The following is a 20,322-nucleotide window of genomic DNA, read 5'->3' on the forward strand; positions in this document are numbered from 1 at the left end:
CATTCCTCTAGTCATTTTACACTATTATAGCCAGAGATGTATTTAAAGATGCAGATATGATGCTCTCAGTCTCCTCTTTGGACAAGAAATGAACAAAAGCTGTAAAGACGTTCCATTTATTTTAGGATGTAATTGAAAGATCTTAACGTGATCCACAAAGCCTTTCATGTTCTGGTACCAGCCTACTCTTCAGCCTCAATATGCTCTACTCCTATTTTTTTTTTTTAAAGATTTTATTTATTTATTTATTTTCCCCCAAAGCCCTAGTAGATAGTCGTATGTCATAGCTGCACATCCTTCTAGTTGCTGTATGTGGGACGCGGCCTCAGCATGGCCGGAGAAGCGGTGCGTCGGTGCGCGCCCGGGATCCCAACCCGGGCCGCCAGCAGCGGAGCGGGCCCACTAAGCCACAGGGCCGGCCTACTCCTATTTTGAATTTTCTTTTTATGTGATAATATATTTCTGAATTATCTTTCCTATGTGTGGTGGGCCACTTATACATCGTTGAAGGGAAAGAAAAAAGGAAAATTAACAAACAATACGAGAAAGTCATTGCTTTATTGATAATGTATTTCATAAAATTAAAAAGTTTAGACATGTAAGGGTCCCAGATATCACCAAAATTAAAATAAACGTGGGTTTCCAGGTTAATAAGTTTGATTAATATATGTAATATTTGAAATAACAGGTATGATATTTCAAATTTAAGAGAAGATAGAGAGTTGAAATATCTTTTTATCTTATCTTGAGCATTTTGTAAGTGGGGAATCAACATGGAGAAATAAAGTAGGTTTACATGTGTTTGTAGAGAGAGACAGACAGATATGCTATCTCAACCTTTACATTCTTAGTGATGAGTATGAGATTGGAAAGGGAAAAAAGAGGTAAAGAGAACCTGTTATTTCTAGCAATCAACTTACTGGAAAACTGTGAACTTCCCCCTAAATTAGTGGCATCTAATTGCATCTAAGGGGAAGAGATTCTGCCCAAGAAGAGGATGCTGTTGGTTTTATTGTGCTTGATGAAGAACAGGAAAGGGTGATCGCAACGGAAACTTTCATAAATTGGTGCTGATGTGACACCAATTCCTATGCCTGTAGCGGCTGCGGCTTCCGTGCCCTCCTCATTCACCTCCACAAAGGACTTGTGTACCATTGTTGTCAGCACGAGATCCCGTCTCTCCGCCATGCCCAAGAAGTTGGCGTCCTGTGAACTTAAGGCGTCCACCATCCCCATGGACTTTAATGTGTCCGTGAGGCCATAGCTCTCTTCCACTTTGAAGCGAGGTAAATGTAAATCCACTTTTTTCTCACTCATATTCTGTGAGCTTGTCCACTCTACTAATTTCTCAGCCGTGAGTTTATCTTCAAGCTGCGACAATGGACAAAAGGAACAATGAAGTGATTCTCCGTGGACATTGAACATAGCTTAACATTGGATTGAATCACGTGGAAATCTTTAACAGGAAATGTAAATATGGAAGATTTATATATATAATAAACTGAATCTTCTGTACTATACCTATAAAATAAATGGAATCTTCTGTAATATATAATTTTATATATAAAACAAAAGAAACTTTAAATAAAATTAATTTGTAAATGGTGAACTGTATGTCTCCATTTCTTAAGCTGTCAGCCCACTGCGTATTTCATTTTTTACTAGTCTTTTCTTGTTAATGTCCTTTGGTACATATTTTTTTACGTACTGCAATTCTAGCATAAATCTCTTTTTATTCCTTTTTCTTGCTTGACCTATTTGTAAATTTTCCCCATATAACTGTATATTTGTCCATCAGGTTTCATTTTTACTTAATACCACCATTAAATTGATATTCAATGTGTATATATTTACTTGATATTTTTTAAACGTTCCTTGTGTGCCAGTCCCTAAGCTAAACTATTGGCAATACAAAGATGCAGTCTTGTTCTTTGTTTTGAATTTTTCATTATTTTGAGCCACTTCTGTCCAAAAGCTTTTGCCTTGTTTACATTAGTTAGCTTAGGATAAAATCCTAGGACTGGGGTTCTTGATGTCATTGATAAGGGGGATTTCTGAGCTGGAGTGTGAATGTTGTAACCACCCTTCATATACAGTGCCCAATTACTTTCCCTGAGGATCTCCAAGTTCCAGTGTTACCACAATGTGTATTTTGCAGGCAGCAAGTTCACTGCAACTTCAGCATCATCATCGACTATTACAGTAATTACAGATGGCCATTTGTGGAATGTCCTTAAAATGTCAGATATTGTTATTGGTATTTTTCACATTAACTTTAACCATTATAACAGTGCTAAGAGGAAAATTTCTTTCTTTTTACTCACAGGAATGAGATTCTGAATGACTTTTGAGCTTCTAGGGACAGAATACTTCTAAAGTGAACAGTGGCCATCAAGATAAATCTTCTTTTCCACTGTCCACAAACCTTCTGTGATTTAGTATGCAAAATGGTACTCATTATTGTTTTAATTTGCTTGGTTTTGTTTATGAGTGAATTTGCGTATATTTTCCTTGTGTTACGTTTATCTGAGTCTTAGTTTCCTTGTCCTCAAATGAATACACTGGACTATATCAGAAGTTCTTATGGTTGCAAAATATAATGTATGTGCCTAGGTATAATTTTTTCTGAACTGACATATCATAATTTCATCAAAATATTTATGAGACAAGTGACGTTAAGATTTTTATATGTCTTCCATATCACACTGTGATACTTAAGATATTTATTTTTTGGAATGTGACAGCCGCCAGGTTCTCCTTAACAATTCTCCTTTAGGCTGTATGCAGAGAAGAAAAGTACTGTATTCTTGAGCTTTGCTAGACATCACCAACAATCTGTGAGCACCACCTCCATGAACAGCCCGTACAAGCATTGTACCACTAGGAAATCAGGCAATAGGAAGAATAATGGTAGGTACAAGATTTTACCTTCTTGAGACCATCTACTTCATTTGGCAGCAGCAAGATCATGCTTAGATCTTTGCATTTGTATGGTATTTCCAGGATCTTGGCTTGTATGTCCTCCAGTGCAGTGAAATTAAAGAAACTTCTTTGTTTCATCATCCGCACAGATTTGCTGGTATCCTGCAGTAATTAATGTGGGAAACAAATGCCAAGAGAGGCATAAGTCAAACAAAGATAATACTATTGAGATACCAAAAACATCCTCTTTCTAAGAGATGATCTGGGAAATTTGTGAACTAGAGACAAGAGTTTCTTCAAGTAATCCAAACAAAATAAAGTAAAAAAAAACAAAACAAGAAGAAAATACAGCCATAACAAGTTCTATTTTCTACCTGTAGTTGTACATTTTATCAGAGGTGAGTTTAAATTTAATATTCCATATATAACTACACTACTATCATAAACAAATTATAGATAATACCTTGGTCAGCCAAAATTTTTCCTCCACTGTATATTCTTTATTAAATTCCTCATTCCACTGCCCTTTGAAATAGACCGCGTTCACCAGAACCAGAATGGCTAAATCGAGAGAGTGATCGGGAAACAGGTTATTGATTTTTCCTGCAACAGAAAGAAAAACAAAAGTCCATAATAAAAGTACAAGTGGTTTGTCTGGAAGATGCTTTGAAAGTTATAACAGATCATTAATTATTCACACAAGGCACCACTCTGGGGACTCTGGGACCAATAGTTCATGAGGTACAGCTTTCCTCATGGCAGAAGCCAGATGGAGTTACCCGTGACGGGGACGCCCCTTCTTGCCATTGGAAAGGTGTTCAGAGTCTCTGTCTGTGGTGACTTCAGCCATCTCAGAGTGAATATTGATAATGGGATTTCAGCTACTTTTTCAGCAAATCCATTCCCTCGCTCCCTCCCTCCCTCCTTTGTTTTACCATACCTCCAGTCATCACTCCTCCCTCCCTTGCTTCCTTTCTGTTTTTTTAACTTTGATTTCACTACTAAGAGGAAGTAGGTCTTGATTATTCTGTAGGACAAATGGCATGAACTCTATGATCTGAAACACATGCCCTGTGCTATCAGAAACCATTCCTTGGGGGGTCTTCCTCTTCATTTTTCACATTGAATTGCTGTAGGTTTGGCCTATAACGGGGGTGGGAGGTAGGATAGGGATTCATATGGTGTGAAGACTTTGTCAAGCTCTCTGCCCTGGATGGGGGTGACAGCTGGGATCACCCCTCGGGATTTGGGGATGGAGAAGTGAGCAGGCAGCTCCAGCGGCAGATGGCAAAGAGGGTAATTTACAGGAGAGCTGCTTGTTTTCCAGTTGAAAAGGCAGATTGGAAACCTTTCTAATGTTTCTCTAAGGGATCTTAATCCAGAAATGAAGCCTCTGATTTAAAGTACAGGATGTGAGCCCAAGATGGGGTCTGAGCATAGAGTTGGAGTCCAAAAAGTTCCTGCCATCCATGGCCATGGTCAAACACAGACCTGCAGCTATATTTCCAGGTAGCTGGTCCCGTGACCCCTCTAGGGTTCCCCTTTTTTCTTTCCACATTGATTTGGACCATTCCAGCAGCTGCAGTACCCTCCTCTGTCCTCTCCGCGAACTTGTCTCATCTCCTTCTCCTGGCACCCCACGCAGTGTCAAGCACAGGGTTCTAGCACAGTGGATACTCAGTGTGTTTCTTTATGGGCGATCTCCCATACTCTACCATTCGTTTGGCTTTCCACCCAGGAATTAATCTTCTTGCGACTTTCTTCTGCAGCATTTATAAAATCAGCAGATTCCACACTGGCTAGGTAGAATTTCTTAACATTATCCATGTATTCCTTTGACGTGGGAAGGAAGAAAGGAGAAATTAAGAGTAATTTCTTATTAACTATGTATTCCCAGGTTAATTACTCTCATCTTAACAAAATATATCACAGGAATCCTGACTCTAAAGAAATCCTCATTTTCTTGCCCATGTGTATTTTTATACAGCTCCCACATGGGTAATGTGAAAGGGAAGTACAGGATGGCACAAGAACGTGGTCTCTGAAGGGCAGTACCACCTGACAAAGCCTGGAGGAGAAGAAGCTGTGGGCTGTAAACTGAAAGCTCGGTGCTCCGAAAGAGATGGTGTGCTTCTGGGACTCCTCTCCAGTAATATCCCCCCATCAGGTTCTCATCTTTGCTTGTATCTTCCATCCTGGGCATTCGGTATTCCCTGGTACCTCCCCAGCTTTCCCCAGGGACCCATCACGTCTGCCCAGCCCATCAGTATCCCATTAACCATACATTTCCTGAGTCACTGCCCACCAAAATTTAAGCCATGTGACTGAATGGTGTCAGATCACTAGGGGCACCTTGTGACTTACTGTGCTATAAAACCTGCCCTTTGGTAGCATAAAGTAATCCCTAAACCCACATTGTATTGGTGAATTGTAAGGCTCTAGGGTATTCCAGTGGGTATAGTTCTGGCAAGGGAGCCTTGCACCCTGGGTAAATGTTCCTCATGTGGGTCAGCTAGGCTCATCTGCTCACTCTCCTCCATTTGGTCATTGGGAGACAGAGGACCTAGGACACAGATTAAAGGTGTGACAGGCCAGTGAAACTTACCTGATGAAATTGAAACTTCTTTTCTCGATAGAGCCTGTTGGCGATGTTCAGCTGATAGGCATCAGTGGGTTTCTTTAAGTCAGTCAGAAGCTTTTGAAATTGTTGATGCACATTTCCCAACTTTTCAACCTTCAAACATCAAAAAGTGAGCTCATTGTATTCTCTGTCAATGTAAATACTAAACCCCTGTGAATCTGTTAGATCCATCCCTCAATTTCGGTAGCCCCACAGATGATGTTTAATTATTCCCTGATATCAGTGTATTTTACCTCATATATTCTTCAAAAGTTTTACATTCAATCTCTTCCAGGCAATTCTTTGTTTCTGCTCTAAATAATCTACAGTTTTCTTTGAAATACAGATGCAGCACCATTCCACCATCGGAATGTCTTTTTTTGTGTGTGTGAGGAAGATCGGCTCTGAGATAACATTTGCCAATCCTCCTCTTTTTGCTGTGGAACTGGCCCTGGGCTAACATTCATGCCCAGCTTCCTCTACTTTATATGGGACGCAGCCACAGCATGGCTTGAAAAGTGGTGCCTCGGTGTGTGTCTGACATCCGAACCAGTGAACCCCGGGCCGCTGCAACAGAGTACGCACACTTAACTGCTGGCGTCCCCGGGGCGGCCCCGGAATGTCTTCTAATTGGTACCTATGGTTAGGACAAGATTCCCAGCTAAACATAAGATCTTTAAGGGCTAGAACCATTTTCATTTTAACAGCCCTCAAGGGTATGAGAATGTTGAATTTGCGTATTTCAATGAGGTTATGACATGAAGCCCTGTACACTCCTAGGTGGTACTATCTTGTGAGACTGTTGACTGTGATCTATGTCTCTTCACTCATGATGGTCATACTCTGAGTGTGGGAACAGTGTATGTCCGGTACCCTCTATGGCTTTACACATGTATCTCTAAGTCTTTAGTCTAATTAAGATGAAAACAAGGAAGCTCAGAGAATTAAATAGCCTTTCCTAAGAGAAGAAAGGTAGCTGAGCCAATTTTTGAGCATAGGCCTGTCTGAATCCAGAACCATCCACTTGCTAGCTAACACTCTTGGACCATTAAGGCTATAAGCTATACAGTTATGCAATTATTTTCCAGAATATACTTGGATGTATGGTTACACCTCTTAATCCCATCTATGACTTAATTAAAATTATATTATTTTATCAACATTATTGGGATTACTGTAATTACTGTTATTCTATAATAATAATAATACATATCATTTATCAGGATTTCCAGTAATCCAGACACTGTAGTGATGTTTTGGATGTATTTGCTTGTATTGAGGCAGATCTTTTATTACTGCCAGTTTACTGGCACGAGTCACACTGTCTCAGAACAGTTGTGCCTGCCCACGCTCCCTGTTCGTGAAGAACAGGGCAGGAATTTGAAGCTAGTGTTCTGGTTCCAGAAGCCATGCTCTTAATCACTATGCTGATCTCTCAGGAAACAACAATATGAAATAATTAAGTACGTAACATGAAATGAGAGACAACTCTGCTTATCCAGTGTATTTTGCTCAAAATTTCCCCTAAAAATGGACTTTTCACTGAAATTTCCAGTTTAAACCATGACCCTCTTGGATATGTGACTCTCCTTCTAGACCCCAGTGCTCCGTGACTCACGTGAGCTGTTGAGGCTCTTCCCCTTGTGCTGTCTGTGACGTCATTAAAGTGAAGGACCTGGAAGGGACAGGAAGAGGGACAAGAAAACGTTACTCAAAAGATCTGTCTCCATTAGAGGAAATTAAAGGAAGAAAGAAAAACAGAACTAAACCCAAACTAATACACAAAACAAAACCACCAAACCAACCCTCCCTCCAAAAAAAACAATATAGAAGCAAAGGAAAAAGAAGAAAGAAAGCTTCAGGGTAAGCATTTGTTTATTGAAAAACTACAGCAAAGCTGGTGGATCACCAGTTACTTCAAAGAATCCTGATTCATGACTGATGGACGGCTGAGGAGTCACGTGAAGGTGTTTCCCATGGAGCTAAGTCAGTGCATCACTTCTCCCAGTGCTCTTGCATTTAAGCGTCGCCTCTGGTTGTCGGGCAATTGCATGAGTTCGTTCCAGCTCCCAAAGGAAGGTTAGGCACAGGGAAGCAGATGGGGCGGAGCACTGGGGGAGGGGGATGCCCCCCACAGCCCTGTGCTCACCCAGTCATGGGATTACTTGCTCAGCCTCCTCTGCTACCCCTGGGACAGCCAGATCTGTGAGCATCTGCACACAGGCCAACAGAGAAATCAGTCTAAACCTGTCAACGCAAAGCGAGCTGACACCTACCTTGCCAATTTGGAGTGCAGTGTTTCCTTGGGTCCCTAAGTAGGTCATGGCTAAAGCTGATGAGATGCTGAGAGGGGAGTAGAAGATGTTGTCCTTCTCTGATTTTCTGAGCTGTTGGAACAGATCAACTGCAAAGTGGGTGTTTGCTTCGCTGAGTGAATTCATGGCGGCCTTGGTGTGATCTGGAACTCCTGGAAAAGCATCAGATTCATTTCAGAATGACTTTACTGAAGAGAAGGTTAGTCTGTAACGAAATTTCCTTAAAATAAATGACTTATATTTGGGTTGTGGGATTCTGGCAACTAAAGTTTTCCATCTCTTTAGTTTTCAAGTCTTTTTCAATATACTTGTATAAATTTCATAATTAGAAGATTATCAAAATTACTATTTAAAAGAAAATTTGTGAAAGATTAATGGAACATCTTCATATTTCCTTCCTCACTGGCTGTCCTGGATGTGGGTAGAAAATGTTTTGTAACAGATAGCAGGACCATGATCCATGTGGATAACGTCCAGCCAGCTCCCATGAGGCACCTCTGTGCCTTTTCTTTCAAGGCTCCGTGGGTGCCAACACCCTCAGCTCCACCACAGGTACTCCTAAAAGAGCATTTGTTTCCTCAGAAGGAAATACATCAGATAAAGGGTAAATCAGACGAAGAGGGTGTTTCAATTTTGCCCCCTCAGAACAAGTAAAACAGGTACTTGATGTAAAAGGTATTATTGTTATAATTTTCAAAAATGCTTCATGTTGTTAAGTGGAGCATCTGGAAGCACTTACCTGTGTTCCTGGAGGAAGCAGAAGTGGGTAGGGAGCCTGGAAGCCTGTGTGAGGTGAATAGTGAGATCCTGAATATATACCTCTCTCTGCCCACCTCCCATTGCTCAGAGCAGCTGGTATTTCAAGTAAATCAACTTTTGATTTCTTAACCAGGCTAACCGTCACCTTCATGAACATGAAATATTTATGAGAGAAAAACACGCTTATTGTTCTATTACTGTATTCCTTTTCACCTGCAGAGAAAATTGTGGCCCTGCAATCACTGGCTCATATGAAATGCATGGAGGTGCCTTTCCAGTATCAATGAGAATTAAGTTAAAATCCAACTTTCTCATGTGCTCAGAGCTACAGTCACCCAGTAATACCCCCAAAATAACCCTCTTTCTTCTCTTGGATGTTGAATTGTCTTTAAGGCCTAATTCAAACACAATCACAAAACTTACATTTTCTATTTAATGTTTTTAAAGGGCTGTTCCACCCGTCAAATTCTGTAGTAATTATTCTCTATAACCAGGAAAATAGCTGGAATTCTGAGTCTAGAGAGATACTGACGAGGTGTTGCAGCAGAACACAGAGAAGAGGAATCTATTGCCTTCCCCTAAAGGCTGTGCCTTGACAGAGGTCCTCCTCGTTACCTCCCCTGCCCCCTTGCAGCCAGTGACCGATTTTCCCTGTTTTTTTTAAGGTCAGCGGGAAGCTGTTTTACCTTGCAATGTTAACATGCTCACAATGAGAAGAACAATTGTTACAAACGGGCCATTTTGCGTGGCAGCAGTCCAAATTTTGTATCAATGTGAGGTAGAAATAAATTGTTTGAGCTCCAGAATCATGATATTTGTCACCCTGCCCTTCAGCACATCACCTCCAGATTCATCGAATGAATGTTTGGCTCAAATACCTGTTAGAAAAAATGAGAACAATGTGTTCTTTGAATGCTCTGGTTAAATTTCTTTCTTTATTTCATTGAGGTTACATTATTTTATAACATTTTGTAAGTTTCAGGTGTACAGGCGATCAGGTGTTCAGACTTCTGTATAGACTGCATTGTATTCAGCACCAAAAGTCTAGCTGCCATCTGCAATCACACATATGTGCCCCTTCACTCCTTTTACCCTCCCACCACCCCTTCTCTTCTGGTAACAACAAATCAGTTCTCTGTATCGATGTGTTTGTTTATCCTCACATATGAGTGAAGTCAGATGGTAATCGTCTTTCGCCATCTGACTTATTTTGCTTAGCATTATGCTCCCAAGGTCTATCCATTTTGTTGCAAATGGCATGATTTTGTCTTTTTTATGGCTGAGTAGTATTCCATTGTGTATATTTACCACGACTTCTTTATCCATTCATCTGTTGTTGGGCATTTATGTTGCTTCCAAGTCTTGGCTATTGTGAATAATGCTGTTATGAACATAGAGATGAATATTTCTTTTCCAATTAGTGTTTTCATGTTCTTTGGATAAATATGTGGTTAAATTTCTTATCACTGGAGGCTTATTGTCTCCATGTGCATGGTGTTCCAATAGGTAGAATAATATGAAAAACTGGGACACATACTTTTTCATTTACATCTTTAACAACTCATTGAGGCAGTCCCTTTGTTGTCCCCATTTCACAGATAACAGAAATGAGGCAGAGAGCGGTTGAATAGAAGCCCAGGTTACTATGGGTAGGGAATTGCACAGTGAGATATCCAGGCAGATAGTCTGGCTCAGACCCTGCTTGTGTATCCACTACCCAGGCTGTGTCAGACAGCGTCTTGGTTTAAAAAGACGTACCTCCTTATGTTTAAATGCAAAAAAACTTTTTCTTCTGCATTGTCCTTCATCTTATTGGACTTGAAATGAGTTCCCTCACCTATCGCACAGTAAGCCAGTCTCTGACCCCGGGTGTAGTGGAAGAAAGTAGGAATTCTATTGCAAAGCGCAGAGCAAGGAGAATGTTCAGCTAAGGCTGTAATCCCGAAATCCTCCCAAAAGCTAGAATCAAGGATTTTTCTTTGGGATTTTAGATAGACGCGGGGGAGCATGTGGCCCTGGTGGCTGATATTCTAAGAGTCCTCCGCACAGGTGTGACTGTGTGTTCTCTGTGTTGCATCCAGTGGATTTTTAGTCTTTGACATCTAAAGTTTACAATCAGGCATTTTAGCTTCTCAATGCTCCTACAAGATGCTTATTAGTCAGGTGAAGGGGCTGTCAGCAAGTACCTCTCTTATCAGCGGTCTTCCTGCTGTTCTGCAAGGCAGACTCAGAAACTTTGGTTATTTTGTTTCCCATGTTAACCTTGTGGGTACAAGGCACAGTTTCAGCCTAATCCAGGGAAATTTTAACTTCTTAATCCTGTTTCAAGTCTCCAGAATGGAAAACGGCCAGAATGGGTCAAATACTAAGCCCCCAAACTCCCCTCTGTGGGCCCCACAGTCACCAGGAGAGAAGGCTGGCCTTTCAGACACTGTCTTAGGGCTCCATCATGAGACAACCAAGAACAGTGAGTGAGGATGGAATTGGGGTGATTTCCTCTGAGCATGGGACTCAGAAAGAGCGAGAAATCATGCCCAACCCTCCATTCCCCCAAACAGCTGTATCAAGCTGGGATTTAGTAGATGAGAAACTCTGAGAGGGAAAGGAGGTGGACAGAAGAACTGTTTCTCCCATGGTGTACTGTCCCTGAGTCCTGGCTGTGGCCGGGGAGCCGGCTGTTCTTCCAGGTCTTCTAGCCCCATATGTCCCCTTCCTCCATCACAGGAGTGTGGGTATTGGGACCGACTTTCTACTTGAGATATAATTCATACACGGTAATCTTCATCTTTATAAAATGTACCAGTCACTAGTTTTCGTACATTGACCAGGTTGTGCAAACGTCACCATGGCCTAGTTCCAGAAAAATTTATAGCTCCTCAGAGAAACCCCCCCACAGTTGTCCCTCACCCCGGTCCCTGGAAACCACTTGTCTCTTTCTTGTCGCTCTGGACTTGTCTGCTCTGGACTTTTCCTATAAGTGGAATTGTACAGTTTGTGGCCTTTTGTATCAAGGTCCTTGCACTTAGCATAATGTTTTCAAGGTTCGTCCATGCTATAGCATGTATCGGTGCTTTATTTCTTTTTATGGCTAAATAATATTCTTTTGTATGATATAACACTTTTTTTTAACCATTCATGAATCAATGGACATTTTAGTGGCATCCAATTTTTGGATATGTGAATAATGCTGACACGAACTCATGTGCACAAATTTATTTGGTTACTACTATTTTTTAAATTGAGATATAACTGACATATAACATTGTATTAGTTTAAGGTGTATAGCGTAATGATTTGACATATGTATATTTTGCAAAATGATTACCACAATAAGTTTAACTAACATCCATCACGACATGAAGTTCAAACTTTTTCTTTTGGTGAAAACGTTAAGATCCACTCTCAACTTTCAAATACACAATGCCTTGTGGGTTAACCATAGTTATTTTGCTGCACGTTACATCCCAGATCTTATTTACCTTATAACTGGAAGATTTTACCTTTTGATCACCTTTACCCATTTCGCCCACCAGTCACCCCCTACCTCTGGCAAGCATTAATCTGTTCTCTGTATCTCTAAGTTTGATTTTACATTTTTTATTTATTTTAAATATTGTGTTATTATTATTTTTTTTTAGATCCATCTGTGTGGACATATTGCCAGACTGTTTTATGTTCCCACCAGAATGTGGTGGGAATATGTATGAGAGTTCCGATTTCTCTACGCCTCTCCAGCACTTGATATCGTCGTGGCCCTTTTTAACATCAGGCATAAGCAGGGTCTCCAGTCCCAGAACATCAAGAATCCACTAGAAGATTCCCCAACAACAAGGTCCCAGATGCAGAGAGGATGGAGGTAGGAGGCAGAAGGGAGAAGATGATCTGTGTTTCTAAAGCTGAAAGATTTTCCCTGCCTGATCCCCCATCCCCAGGCCATGCTGCTCTTAGGTCTTCTCTGACAATATATGCATAGTGATCCCTGAATCGGATTGTTATATAAAACATCTTTGCATTGAGACTGGATGGGGTGAGGAGGATGTAGACTAATGGAGTTTCGATCAACTAAGGAGTAAGTTGAAAGGGAGAAGAAAATGACGAGGGAAAAGGTGCAGGAAGAAAACTTACAAACATGAGGAAGAGGAGCTTCTCAGTGAAGGCTGCGTCACAGGCCACTGTCTCCAAATAGAGCAGAGTTTCCCGGAACAGGAACAGGATGAGTTTCTTTGGGCTCGAAGAGAAAGGGACCCGAACCCCGTAGGACAGAACCAAGAAGCCCAGCCTGGGCGTGGAAGAAGAGCTGGGGTTTGTTCAAATGAGAAATTATTTCATACTTTTCTTCTGTTTCTGAAAAGTGCTCCTGGCATTTACTAGGGAGGGTTGTGACATCCTGATGTCATACAGTGTCACAGAAGACTCAGCAATTTTCAGGAGGTTTTACATGTGAGTACTTGCCAGCTTATGTCTTTAGTTATTTCTAAATATACAACCAACACCATTGGTTCCAGGAATCCAGATACCCAATAAAAGCCAAGAGGAAATTACATTTTCAGGAACCACCCTGCTACTAATAATACCTTTGTAGGTTGGTTAAGAAATATCTCCTTGGCTTCCCTGAACTGTGCTTCCTTGTGAAGGGCGTGAAGATTTATCAGCATTGTTAAGTTGCAAATCTTAGGGGACATTTTATTTCTTCTTTCTTACCAGGTATGTGGTTGTGTCTGTCTATATGGAAAATGGGTAATGGAGAAGATTCTTCAAGCATCCAATAATAGAATATCTGTCAATTACTTTATTCCCTACAGATATAGGTGTAGATATACATATGTGCACATTGAATCATGTGAGAATGGGGTTAATTTATTTTGTTTAATTTTCGTAGAGGAGAACTCGTTGCATGAAGATTTGAAAGGTGTTAGTTAGGGAATTGGTCTCATATGTAGGTAAATCACGGAAGACTGAGACAGATGCATATTACCTCCACCCTTACCCCATTCCCATGCCTCCAAACCAGCCAGGGCAGTCCTCCTACTTGATGCTTTCAACTATATCCAACCCTGTTCCTTCTGATCTCTTATAACTCCCACCCCACCGCCACGATTCATCTTGGTATTTCTGTTCTGTGACCAAGAAAGACCAATGTTGGCTCTCCTTATTCCTAGAACTCTCCCTCTTCCTCTTTCCTTTATCTGAAACGTGGAATTTCTCCTAGACTGCAGGTCTCTCCATCTGTTCGCAGGGGCAGCTCCTCACTCCCCCGTCTTCAAACTCTGAAGCAGGAAACTGGCCTTCTCTTTCGTTTATCCCACTGACTTTTCCATCCATTGTTCTTTCCTTGTCTTCAATGCTTTACTTCAAGTTTTGGGCCATTACAGGTGTATCACTACGTGCCCACCTACTATCTTGTATGTTATTCCTTAATATTCAATCTGTTGCCTTTTCACCGTATTATGGCTTTTGTCTTCATCCTAGCTGCTTCCAGTATTCTGGGTGACTTCAAAACTTTCATTTCCTAGGCAACAGATGGACTCCATTCTTGTTTTATTTTACATCTCTATTCTAGCTGAATCTCCCCTTTTGTGAAAAAAGTTATATTTTTTTGCCCTTTTTTTCATTGGATCCATGATGCTTCCTTATCTATTTGAATATGCTCTTTATATAAAGGTAATACTGACTGTGGATGACTGTCTCTGTAACCCATGGAGATGAAAGTTCTAGAGGGGTAAAGAAATTTGATTCCATGGGATGTGTGTTTGCTGGGGACTTTGTTTTGCTTCCCCAGTTCCATCCTTCACTCTTTGAACCTCCTATTTACCCCTGGAGGCTGAGTTGCAGGGAGACATAATCAAGGTCTTGTCCTCTGACAGACATTTGCATTTGTCCCGTGGGAGGCAACATGAGTAGATCCTCAGCTGAGGGAGTTCAGGGTGCTTAGTCACCCAGCTCTCTCTCAGCTCGGTTGCCAAGGGGTGGCTGCCTTCCTTTAGCAAAGGCCACAGATCCTATTGGGCGGCCTTTTCTGCAGCTACAGCCACTTTCTCTGGATTTTGGCAATGACTCTTCTTTTGCCATTTAGGTCTATGGGTAGCAATGTGTCCCAACTGTTGCTAGCCCTGGGATCGTCACCAGCCTTTCTTGGTTACTCTTAGCCCCAACCATACTTTGTACAGTCCCCGTATTATACTTTCCTTAATTCCTCATTTTGACTGTGTCATTTGTTTTCTGCTAGGCCCTTGACTAATACCATAAGTAAATTGCTTTAGGGAAAACATCTTCAAATGGAATTCTGGAATCAAGTTGCTCACATATTGAGAAGCACATGCTGAGAGGAAAGGGAGCATTGGTATCAGCAGATAGTAGCGCCAGATTATCAGTGATGGAGGCAAAATGTGCAGTGTGGGTAGGAGACAAGATGTTGGGACATCAAGTGGCTGTGCTGCTTCCTTGCTATAGTGACAGTAATGATTACAAAGACTGTGGCATCTGCTGAATATTTATGAGGGGCCAGGGAAATTCAATTCCAACTGAAATTTGACAAACATTTTTCGTGGATCTTGACAAATAAATTCTGAAGACTTCTATACATTTACAGTGACAAGATGATTGATCTTCCTAGGTCAGCAAAATGCAATTAAACAACCGTGAGATTAACTCCAGTAATACTGACAGTTCTTCAATACTTAGGATTGGTGTGATGTGGAAGAAGAGCATTACTGATGAAATGCTACTGAGATTGTTAGTACAACTTAGTTGGGAATATTTAGCAGTGTGTGGTTAAGATTCAACAGTTCTCTCTTTAAATATATACCCTTGATGTATTCACATGCTGTGCTCAAGGAGACTTGAGCATTAATCACATTACAGGGCATTAATCGCAGTACTGTCGGCAATGGCAAGAATTACAAACAACTTGGATGTGTATTAATAGATGAACATGCAGAATAAATTATACTGTGTTCATACAATAGAATATCCTACAGCAGTGAACATAAATGACCCAGAAATTAATGTATCAGAAAGCATAGACATCCAAACATAATGTCCAGTGGAGAAAAACATGTTGAAAGAATATGTGTAACTATCATTTGTTCGATGTGAGTGGGGAAAGTAGGGAGAGTGATGATTGGAATGTAATTCTGGGGAACTAGAGGGCATGGTCGCTTGAGAAATGTAGAAACGTTGCTGGATATTCTGTGGTGCCTGTTTGTGATTGATGATAATGAGCCTCAAGGGCCATCGACTCTATATATGATTTGTCCTTAGAAACACTGAGTCACATCGAGAGTGTCTCTGGTTTATCCTTTCTGGTTTGAGGTTTAGCCAGATGAGTGCAGGTTCCACATCTATTTCTGCACACGTTGTGGTCTAACCCCATTATACCTCTTAAACATTCCTGTTAAAGCCCATCGGTGTGTTCCTAATAGCCTCCTGAAAGCTCCTTTTTCAGTCCTTACCTGGGAATTTTCTGCATTATTTGTCACTGTTGACCTGTCTTCCTTGGAATTCTATCTTTAGTTCTCCTCTACCTCTCTGACTTCCTGTCTTCAACTCCCTTTCCATTGTGACCCCTGAAGTGCAGGCTATGCTTTTCCTAGTGTCTACCCCAGAAATTCTTCTCTCTGCATTCTACCTCATCATCTATCCACCGGTACAGCATCAATCCAGGAGTTTCCTAGTCCAGTTCTCTCAGCTTAAGGCTCCTCCCTTCCTTCTCTCCCAGCTCTCTGCTCTACCCTTCCTCTGACATCTCCCATCTCTAGGGCCATTCATACAGCCCTTCCTCTCTAGTAGTTTGGAGTGATATTCAACACATGATTGTTGATATTTTACATTGTTTTAATCAGTTTTTAGTTAAAATTTTATTCTATAGCTTCTTATGTTAGAAAAATTACACTGCCTTTCACCACTTCTGTTATGCATCTATGTTAACATTTCAGTAGAATAGGCATGTCCTTGGGACACAAAGTGAGATATTTTACTCTATGCACCAAGTTGACAGTAACCAGGAATGAATGCCTGTTGGCTGCTTATGTTGGGATGAACGCTTCTTGAAGACTCATTTTGAAGTTAGGGATAGTTACATCATATGTTTGATCATCATATTTTAAGGCTTCTTCAGCGATTCCGTTCTCCATACAATGGATTCAGGAACAATTATTTTACATGAAGTACAATTAATTGTACAATGACTTGGTAGTGGGCTAAGGGAGAGGTCTCTAGCACAGTGCCAGAAGCAGGGACTTATGGACAAGGGACGTTTGCCAAAGTTCCTTTACTTTTAGGTGACAGTTGACTTGCTAAGACTCATCTCCTGAATCAAAGTTCCCAGCCCATCTCATCACCATATATTTCCCCTCTCATTGCCTCTGGACCCAGCCTCTGTATTCCTGGAAATGATCCTGTCTTTAACATGTGTCTTTCCAGGACAGCCAGGATCATTTATCATCACCTCCTTCAGTCTCCCAGCTGCCCAAGGTTGATAAACTCTACTCCCTTTTGTACCAGTAGTTATCTGTTAGGGCACAAGAAATTCCTGACCTAAAATTGTCCCAGTAATATCTTTCCTACACTAGGAGCTCACTTGACAACACGTGTTAATTAACTGTACTTCATGTAAAATAATTGTTCCTGAAATCCGGAGCTTAAATTAAATATTTGGTTAATATTCATTTTGATTTACAATATTGTTCCTATGATGCTTATCTTTACTTCTTTGAAAGTATTTTTTGGACAAAATTTCTGAAATACTGGATGCTTTCTTTAGTAAATTCAGATAATTCTGAAATGTAGGGAGGAAAGTACAACTGGGGACTCCTCTTCCACTCTTAAGCAGTGTGCTAGATTCCCAGGACTGCCATCATAAAGTACCAAAAACTGGGGCTTGATATGACTGAAATTTATTCTCTCACATTACTGGAAGCCAGAACCCTATCATCAAGGTGTCATCACGACCACGCTCCCTCTGAAGGCACTAGGAGAGAATCCTTTTTTGCTTCTTCCAGCTTCTGGTGTTTCCTAGTCTTCCTGGGCTCCTGTATATAGCCTCTGCCTCCATCTTTACATGACCTTCTTCTCTGTGTGTCTCTTCTCTTCTTATAAAGGCACAAATCATTGGATTAGTACCCACCCTAACCCATTGTGACCTTATCTTAACTTATTATGCCTCTGACCTATTCCCAAATGAGCTCATACTCTGAGATTCTTGGTGGACATGAATTTTTGAGCGGTTCTCTTCAACCCACTATAATCAGCAATCCCTTTAGCCAAAACTATATCACTTTTCACGGTTTGAGGAGAAACCGTTGAGCTAATTTTCCATAACTGTAAGACATGTATTTGTATCCATGTGATCATGAATCTTGTGATCTGAGCCGCCCAGATACTGGGAAATCCATTGACACCAGACTGTACTTCTTCATGGTTATCTATTGAGTGTGATGGGGCCAAGAGGGCAGGTACAGGCATAATTCATCTTCTTGTGCTTCACAGAAGCTGCCTTCTTTTAGCAATTGAAGGTTCGCAGCACTCCTGCATCAAGCAAGTCTATTGGTGCCATATTTCCAATATCAGTTGACCACTAGGTGTCTCTATGTCACGTTTTGGTAATTCTCACAGCATTTCAAGTTTTTTCATTTTATCGTATTGTTATGGGCATCTGTGACCAGTGATCTTTGATGTTACCACTGTAATTGTTTTGGGGCACCACTGATTGTGCCCGTATAAGACATTGAGCTTCACTGGTAAATGTTGTGTGTGTTTTGACTGATCCACTGACTGGCCGTTTCCTCCTCTCTCTCCCTCTGCTCAGGCCTCCCTATTCCCTGAGACATAACAATATTGAGATTAGGCCAATTAATAACCTTACACTGGCCTCTGTGTTCAAGTGAAAGGAAGAGCCGCTTGTGTCTCACTTTAAATCAAAAGCTAAAAATGATTAAGCTTAGTGAGGAAGGCATGTCGAAAGCTGAGATAGGTGGAAAGCTAGGCCTCTTGCACCCACACTTAGCCTAGTTGTGAATGCAAACCAAAAGTTCTTGAAGAAAATTAAAAGTGCTATGCCAGTGAACATATGAATGATGAGAGAGCGAAACAGCATTATCGCTGGTACAGAAAAAGTTTTAGTGATCTGGATAGAAGATCAAACCAGCCACCATATTCCTTTAAGCCAAAGCCTAATCCAGAGCAAGGCCCTAAGTCTCTTCAATTCTATGAAGGCCGAGAAATGTGAGGATTCTGCAGAAGAAAAGTTTAAAACCAGCAGAGGTTGGTTCATGGGGTTTGAGGAAAGATGCCATCTCCATAACATAAAAATGGTTATGTAGAAGCTGTAAGTGCTTATGTAGAAGCTGCTGCAAGTCATCCAGAAGATCTAGCTAAGATAATTGATGAAGGTGGCTACACTAAGCAACAGGTTTTCAAGGTAGATGAAAAGAATTTCATATTGGAAGAGATGCCACCTAGGACTTTCATAGCTAGAGAGGAGAAGTCAATGCCTGGTTTCAGCTTCAAAGGATAGGCTGACTCTATTCTTAGAGGCTGATGCAGCTGGTGACTTGAAGTTGAAGCCAAAGCCCACTTACTGTTCCAAAAGTCCTAGGGCCCTTAAGAAGTATGCTAAAACTACTTGCCTGTGCTCTGTAAATGGAATATCAAAGCCTGGGTGATAGTAAATCTGTTTATAGTATGGTTTACTGAATATTTTAAGCCCACTTTTTATAACTACTGCTCAGAAAAAAAGGTTTATTTCAGAATATTACTGTTCATTGACAATGCGCCTGGTCACCCAAGAGCTTGGATGGAGATGTACAAGGAGACTAATGTTTTCATGCCTGCTAACACAACGTCCATTTTTTAGCCCAGGGATCAAGGAGTAATTTCAGCTTTCAAGTCTTATTCTTTAAGCAATACATTTCATAAGGCTATAGCTGCCATAAAGAGTGATTCCTCTGACAGATCTGGGCAAAGTAAATTGAAAACCTTCTGGAAAGGATTCACCATTCTAGATGCCATTAAGAACATCCATGACCCATGGGAGGAGGTCAAAATATCAATGTTAACAGGAGTTTGGAAGAAGTTGATTCCAACCCTCTTGGATGACTTTGAGAAGTTCAAGACTTCAGTGGAGGAAGTAACTGTAGATGTGGCAGAAATAGCGAGAGAACTAGAATTAGAAGTGGAGCCTAGGGCCGGCCCCGTGGCTTAGCGGTTAAGTGCGTGCTCTCCGCTGCCGGCGGCCCGGGTTCGGATCCCGGGTGCGCACCGAGGCACCGCTCCTCCGGCCATGCTGAGGCCGCGTCCCACATACAGCAACTGGAAGGATGTGCAGCTATGGCAGACAACTATGTACTGGGGCTTTGGGGGAAAAATAAATAAAAAAAAAAAAAAAAAAAAAAGAAGTGGAGCCTAAATATCTGACTGAAATCCTGCAATCTCATGATAAGACTTGCATGGATGAGGAGTTGCTTCTTACGGATGAGCAAAGAAAATAGTTTTCTGAGATAGAATCTACTCCTGGTGAAGATGCTATGAAGGTTGTTGAAATGATAAGAAAGAATTTTGGATATTACATCAACTTAGTTGATAAAACAATGGCAAGGTTTGAGAGGATAGACTCAATTTTGAAAGAAGTTGTATCGTGGCTAAAACGCTATCAAACAGTATCCCATGCTACAGAGAAATTGTTCATGAAAGGAAGAGTCAATGGATACA

General features: G+C 41.1%; 1 protein-coding gene across 1 annotated transcript; it reads right to left on the reverse strand.

Annotated features, from left to right (window-relative positions):
• Nucleotides 1-879: 879 nt before the first annotated feature.
• Nucleotides 880-8,037, reverse strand: LOC101390716 (serpin B3-like). The gene is made up of 7 exons (XM_004422615.3): nucleotides 7,819-8,037; nucleotides 7,161-7,217; nucleotides 5,528-5,656; nucleotides 4,638-4,755; nucleotides 3,386-3,525; nucleotides 2,929-3,084; nucleotides 880-1,371 (listed from the first exon to the last, which is right to left on the reverse strand). The coding sequence occupies exons 1-7, from the start codon at nucleotides 7,981-7,983 to the stop codon at nucleotides 967-969; spliced, it is 1,170 nt and encodes a 389-aa protein (XP_004422672.2). The 5' UTR covers nucleotides 7,984-8,037; the 3' UTR covers nucleotides 880-966.
• Nucleotides 8,038-20,322: the final 12,285 nt, after the last annotated feature.

This window comes from Ceratotherium simum, chromosome 14 (genome assembly GCF_057802395.1).
Source record: "Ceratotherium simum simum isolate JZ-2026a chromosome 14, ASM5780239v1, whole genome shotgun sequence".
Lineage (NCBI taxonomy): Eukaryota > Metazoa > Chordata > Mammalia > Perissodactyla > Rhinocerotidae > Ceratotherium > Ceratotherium simum.

Coding starts and splice junctions, on each gene's coding strand:
- LOC101390716 (XM_004422615.3), bottom strand. CDS start 7,983: ATGAATTCACTCAGCGAAGCAAACACCCACTTTGCAGTTGATCTGTTC. Junction 7,218..7,818: donor CTGCACTCCAAATTGGCAAG/GTAGGTGTCAGC, acceptor TGTCCCTTCCAG/GTCCTTCACTTTAATGACGT. Junction 1,372..2,928: donor AAGTAGATGGTCTCAAGAAG/GTAAAATCTTGT, acceptor CCATTGTCGCAG/CTTGAAGATAAACTCACGGC.